Genomic DNA, 5,537 nt, shown 5'->3' on the forward strand with positions numbered 1-5,537 from the left:
GAGTTTGGATTTCTAGGTAGCACTGTGCACAAAAACTTTCCCAACACAGCTCAGTAACCAAAGGTAAAGCTATATAAAATTCTTAGAAGAAAAAATTTCAAGTACATGTGGGACAATGGGGATAAATGCATGTTTTGGTCTCCCTGGTCTCTGCTCCTGGTCCTTGGCCCACAGTTTCAATATTCCCTGTGACTTTGTACGTGACAGAAGATTTTTGTTCTAATGAGCTGACTTTTGGTGACCCTTGTCCTGACTCAGGGAAGGAAAATGGTTGACAATCCTGTGATTAGAGGCTTAGAACTGTCACTCCCATCCTCTAGCCTATGGTGAGGACAAAGTGGCTGAAAGTGTTTGACTGTAAAAGGCTAATGATTTTAATCAGTAAAGCCTCTCAAAACACCAAGAAAGACAAGAGTAAAGAATTCCCAGACCCCTGGGAGGTTCCTGGAGGGTGGTAGAGCTTGAGCAGGTAGGGAAGTTCCCTTGTCCCTTCCAGCATAGTTTGTCCCCATAATACTCTACAATCAGCTGTTCATTTGCATACTGTTTCATATTCAATTCTCTACATGGTAAAGGCAAGTAAAGCATTTCCTTGAGTTTTGTGAGTGGATAGGATTGGATGTACATTGTTTTCATGAAGGTAAGTATCATTACTAAACAAATACTTTTCTACCCTAAATATTACACACACACATATAATGCACGGGTAAAAGATTATTGCAGGTCTGTAGTTCACATGATTGCCTGGGGAGTGGCAGCGAGAGCCCAAAATAAAGGAAAGAGGTGACCAGGTTAAAGCTCTTTGAATACCATATAATAAAAGACATACTGGAAAACATACTAAAAAAAATACCTTTGTTGCCTGGAAGTTTCTTATCAGTGTAAACTTTCAGCAGGACATTTCTGGCTATTAAAATTATATTCTAACTCATGGAATAAATCTGTCAATAGGATATGTCTCTTTCAAAAACATCATGTCCATCTTAATAAAAATGGACTACCAACCTCATACTAGGCTCCTCTTCTTTATGTTCTAGTGCTAGGTTTGGAAAGCAGGACTTAACAGAAACTAGGCAAAGGTTCTATAGCTGAGCAACCTCCTGACCCCTAATTCCTACCTCTTAAAGGCTCTCACTACTTTCCAGGACCTTTGGAGGACATGCCAGACTCAAACGACTCTTGCACAAATGCCCAGATGTTCAATCATATCAGTGTTTTTTATACATACAAGTGGTTCAGATATGTTTATGTATACGAAACATTTCCTATTTCATTATGTCAAGATATTATTCTGCCCTTTCCACACCAAAAAATATGGTGTGGAAAAGCTATACTACGAAATATTTAATGTGTAGGAATACAAACCCATGATCAGGATTTTGCTGAAAATAAGTGTGATGCTGCCAGAGAGTACTATTTGGCATGTGATAAAAATTTGCCTTGACATAAAACATTGGTTTTCATAAAAAGGTGATATTAATTGCCCTTGAAATTACTGAACAGAAATTATTTGCAATAGAAATTCTTGTCTTAAACAACTTGTAAATGAGTCATATGTAAATGTGGCTGCCCAGCATGTTTAAGATAATACAACTGAAGCAATTTAGAAGACCTACCTGACTAATTTGTTTAATTTTATCTATTTATTTATGCTTGTCTTGGTTCTGGGGATTGCACTCGGGTCTGAGGAATTATCCCTGAGCTTTTAGTCTCAAGGCTAGTGTTCTACCACTTGAGTCACAGCTCCAATTGAGGCTTGTTTGGTATTTCCCTGCCAGGGCTGGCTTTGACCTGTAAGCCTCAGATCTCAGCTTCCTAAGTAGCTACAATTATAGGCATGAGCCACTGGTGCCCAGTCTTGTTTTATTTTTTATTCCAACAGAGCATACAGCATAATCCCTCAATTAGTTGTTTATTTATAATAAAATAAGCATTTTCTGTGACCACAGAAGTTTCAGGATGATTAATAAATTGGAACAAGATTTGAGTAGGATGTAAGGTGTTCTTATGCTGAATGTAATCCCCTAAGAGTTAGTAAGTATGATGTGGCACTATGTTCTTGTGATGGCCAGAGGAAGTGATAGAATGTTAGAACGTTGTAAACTGCTGATACATAATTAGGTTCAGTACATCACCCATAGAAGATTGCTTTGGATCTAAAAGTTACCATTCTTCCAGGATACATTAGCAAACGCTGAGCTCTTTAAAAAAAAAAATCCTATGGCTCAAAGACAGACATCTCCATTCTTTGCTTAATGAACCAAAAGGACTCTGTATTGGTGTGTTGTTTTACACAGAGTATAGGAGTTCAATGAAAGCATTATCCTAAAGAGATAAGTTAATTGTAGCTGATAATCGCTGTCCATATTAGCATTACAAATATCGTTTCTAATGGTGTTTCTATACAGGAAGTCTGAACTTGCTAGCCAGGCACATTTTAAAAGACAATTTGTATTCATAAACTGCTTTGTTAAGTGGTAAAAATAGAAATACACATTTCCAATTATTATTAGAAAGGATAATTTATCAACTGTAAAATTCTCCAAAGAGCCAGACATTTCCACTTCCACTGTATATTATAGAATACTTATATTTCATACTATACTTTGTTTTTCTCTATGTGCAAGTTCTCCAGAATGAATGTGGTTGATTGAAGTCATGTTTAATATGATTAATTTTGTAAATGAATATAAACTGGTCTCTTCTGATGTAAAATAGATTTTGTCATGTTATTCAAAGAAAAATCACAGTTCACTCCTCCAAAGTTTTGCAATGAACAATTATGCTATGTAATTAACATCATATCAAACAAAAAACTTTCAGCAATTCTTTTTTTTTTCTGATATGATACCCTTTTCTTTAAAAAAAAATTACACATGGAAAGCAAAACCAGTTGTTTTTCTCTCTTAAGGATAATGGAGGGTGAAGAAAAATATGTACTGGTATCGATCAGTCATGTGATTGTACTAATGTAGCATGTATGAGGAAAATTTTAATGTTCAAAGGAACGAGGCACTGCAGGGTTGGAATGAGATTTTTCCTTTGGTTCCCAGGGAACCCATCCCTGAGTTCTCCAAGGTTGAAGGAGTTCCAAAGCTTTTTTTTTTTGGCTTGAAGATTCTTTGTTAACACACCAAGAATCAAGACTTATAATTCTAGTGCCAGCTGTGTACACCAAAGTGGTTAGGTAACAATTCACGTTAGATGCATAAAATTAAACCTAAATCTCTAGGCTTAAAGGCAAGATCCATGTTAAAAAGCCTCTTCCTGATAAAACCAGTTGCTGGGCTTCAGTGCAGGCTATCCCTATACCAGCCTGGAAAATGATTGCGTCTTCTCTCCTCCCCTTAAAGGGGTGTTGACTACAGACTAAAGAGGGAGTTCGGCCTCAGTGGGAGATGCCCAGAGACTGCAGCAGGTGGAAGGTGGCTCCCAAGGCCCAGCCCGTCTCTATGTTGTTCACTTTTTTTGTGAGCTGTAAAAGGGTGCTGTCCGCAAAGCCAAAGCCATCTTTCAACAAGGCTGTGATGTAGCTGAGATCCATGCACAGGAACGGACTGCCTGAAGTGAAGCTCTCCAGGTTGTCACAAACTTCTCTGGCTTTTCTTTCAAAATCTTCAACTTTTAAAACACCTCCTTTTTCATAATCAATCATGTGTGTGTCAGCAGCTCGATCATAATAGTAAGAGAAAGCATAGAAGGAACTTCTCTTGATCTCCTCTGGCTGGTGAAGTTGGCCTTGCACCACTCTTAGCACCTCAGCATAGCAGGGCTCAAAGCCCATCACCCCATCTTGGTTGCCACCATACTGGTATTTCACACCCCCAAAAATCCACTCTGCTTCCAACCACCTTGGTAAACAGGCACTTCGAAAAGTGTGTCCTTCAATCCCTTCTGTCTCCAGAGCTCCCAGTGTCACCAGTCTTGCAGCTTTCAATCCAAATCCCAAGTAACTATGTGTATAGAGCTTAAAAGTGCTGTTAAACATCTCAAAGGAAGTTAGGTAGCCTTGAGGGGTTTGTTCCAGGGTTTTCTCCAGCTGGGGCAAGAATGTGATCTGGGTGGAGGCTCCCCCCAAGTCCAGGGTCCCCATGGTCTCCTGGCCATGGCCATGCAGTTGACCTGTTAGGAAATTCACAGTAACCCAGGCTAATATGCCTTCGGGTGGCGGGGCGGGGATCGCTCCGAAGGGCGGCGGGCGGGCGGGCGTCCGCGCCGGGGCGGCGCGCGCGTTCTCATAGTTCCTGGCCAACATAGAAATGTGGGATATCTTGGCTGAATCTTCATGCAGGAAAGACCATCATGGTTCTGTTATTTAGCTCAATCTACATGTCCAGCCCATTTGCTGTAAAAGAAGAGCCAGCCCAAGGGAGAGATTTAAGTAATATCCACTACAGGAGTGTGAGCAGCACTGCTTCTGCAACAAAGCCTTGAGTCACCACATTGTGGGAAGAGATGGCTGCTTCCTGGGGCACTGCCATTCTCCTGCTGGTGATACCCTGTGTTTGCAGCACTGTCTTCTACAGAGACCAGCAGACATGGTTTGAGGGTGTCTTCTTGTCCTCTATGTGCCCCATCAATGTCAGTGCCAGCACCTTGTATGGAATTATGTTTGATGCAGGGAGCACTGGAACTCGAATTCATGTGTACACATTCGTGCAGAAAATGCCAGGACAGCTTCCATTTCTGGAAGGAGAAATTTTCGATTCTGTGAAGCCAGGACTTTCTGCTTTTGTAGATCAACCTAAGCAGGCTGCTGAGACTGTTCAAGAGCTCTTAGAGGTGGCCAAAGACTCAATCCCCCGAAGTCACTGGAAAAGGACCCCAGTGGTCCTGAAGGCCACAGCAGGACTACGCTTACTGCCGGAAAAGAAAGCCCAGGCTCTACTATTTGAGGTAGAAGAGATCTTCAAGAAGTCCCCCTTCCTGGTTCCAGATGACAGTGTCAGCAATTCTTTTTATGTTTTTAAATGTGAGTTATGTATCATCATAATCTTATTACCATATCTGCTTCCATATCATACCTTTGGGGAAATTATTTCAAGTGAATAACCTGGTCCATTTTACCAACCTACTGTTGGGCTCAGTTTCTACAAATGAATCATTTGTCCCCTGTGTAGTAGTGTTGAAAAGTGACAGGAGCTATAAGAGCTGACTATGTCTTGAGGAGGAATGCATAAGTCAACTGTTGTGCTGGGCAGGATGTCATGAATCAGGCTGCTCTTCATGTGTGTCTTTTATTCATGTCTGCATACCTTCTCCTCTTCCTGCCCACATACTTTGGGGGTGTTCTGACATAGCATGAGGCCTCATCAGAAGCTAAGCAGATGTTACTAGTCTTCTCAGCCTCCAGAAGCACAAAACAAAATAAACTTAATTTCTTACAGACTACTCAGTCATGGGTATTCACTTACAGCAAGGAGAACAGACTAAAGAAGGCTAATTTCCTTGTCTTACTCTCTAGGCTCATCTTTGAACTGGAGTGGAACCATAAAAATGTGGCAGTCATAATAAAGTGCCATTTCAGGGTGTTGAAC

The 5,537-nt window shown here is 40.8% G+C and overlaps 2 protein-coding genes across 2 annotated transcripts; one reads left to right on the plus strand and one right to left on the minus strand.

The window, feature by feature from the left end:
- Positions 1–2,865: 2,865 nt before the first annotated feature.
- On the minus strand, positions 2,866–4,255 carry LOC125363929 (nucleoside diphosphate phosphatase ENTPD5-like). The gene has a single exon (XM_048363266.1). It carries the CDS (start codon positions 4,253–4,255, stop codon positions 3,389–3,391), a length of 867 nt encoding a protein of 288 aa, XP_048219223.1. The 3' UTR covers positions 2,866–3,388.
- On the plus strand, positions 4,191–5,052 carry LOC125363930 (ectonucleoside triphosphate diphosphohydrolase 5-like). Its single transcript, XM_048363267.1, has one exon. It carries the CDS (start codon positions 4,456–4,458, stop codon positions 5,050–5,052), a length of 597 nt encoding a protein of 198 aa, XP_048219224.1. The 5' UTR covers positions 4,191–4,455.
- The last annotated feature ends 485 nt before the right edge of the window (positions 5,053–5,537 follow it).

Source organism: Perognathus longimembris, chromosome 15 (genome assembly GCF_023159225.1).
Source record: "Perognathus longimembris pacificus isolate PPM17 chromosome 15, ASM2315922v1, whole genome shotgun sequence".
Classification (NCBI taxonomy): domain Eukaryota; kingdom Metazoa; phylum Chordata; class Mammalia; order Rodentia; family Heteromyidae; genus Perognathus; species Perognathus longimembris.

Bases quoted from the DNA above. Each gene is read 5' to 3' on its own strand.
- LOC125363930 (XM_048363267.1), top strand. From the start codon at position 4,456: ATGGCTGCTTCCTGGGGCACTGCCATTCTCCTGCTGGTGATACCCTGT.
- LOC125363929 (XM_048363266.1), bottom strand. From the start codon at position 4,255: ATGTTGGCCAGGAACTATGAGAACGCGCGCGCCGCCCCGGCGCGGACG.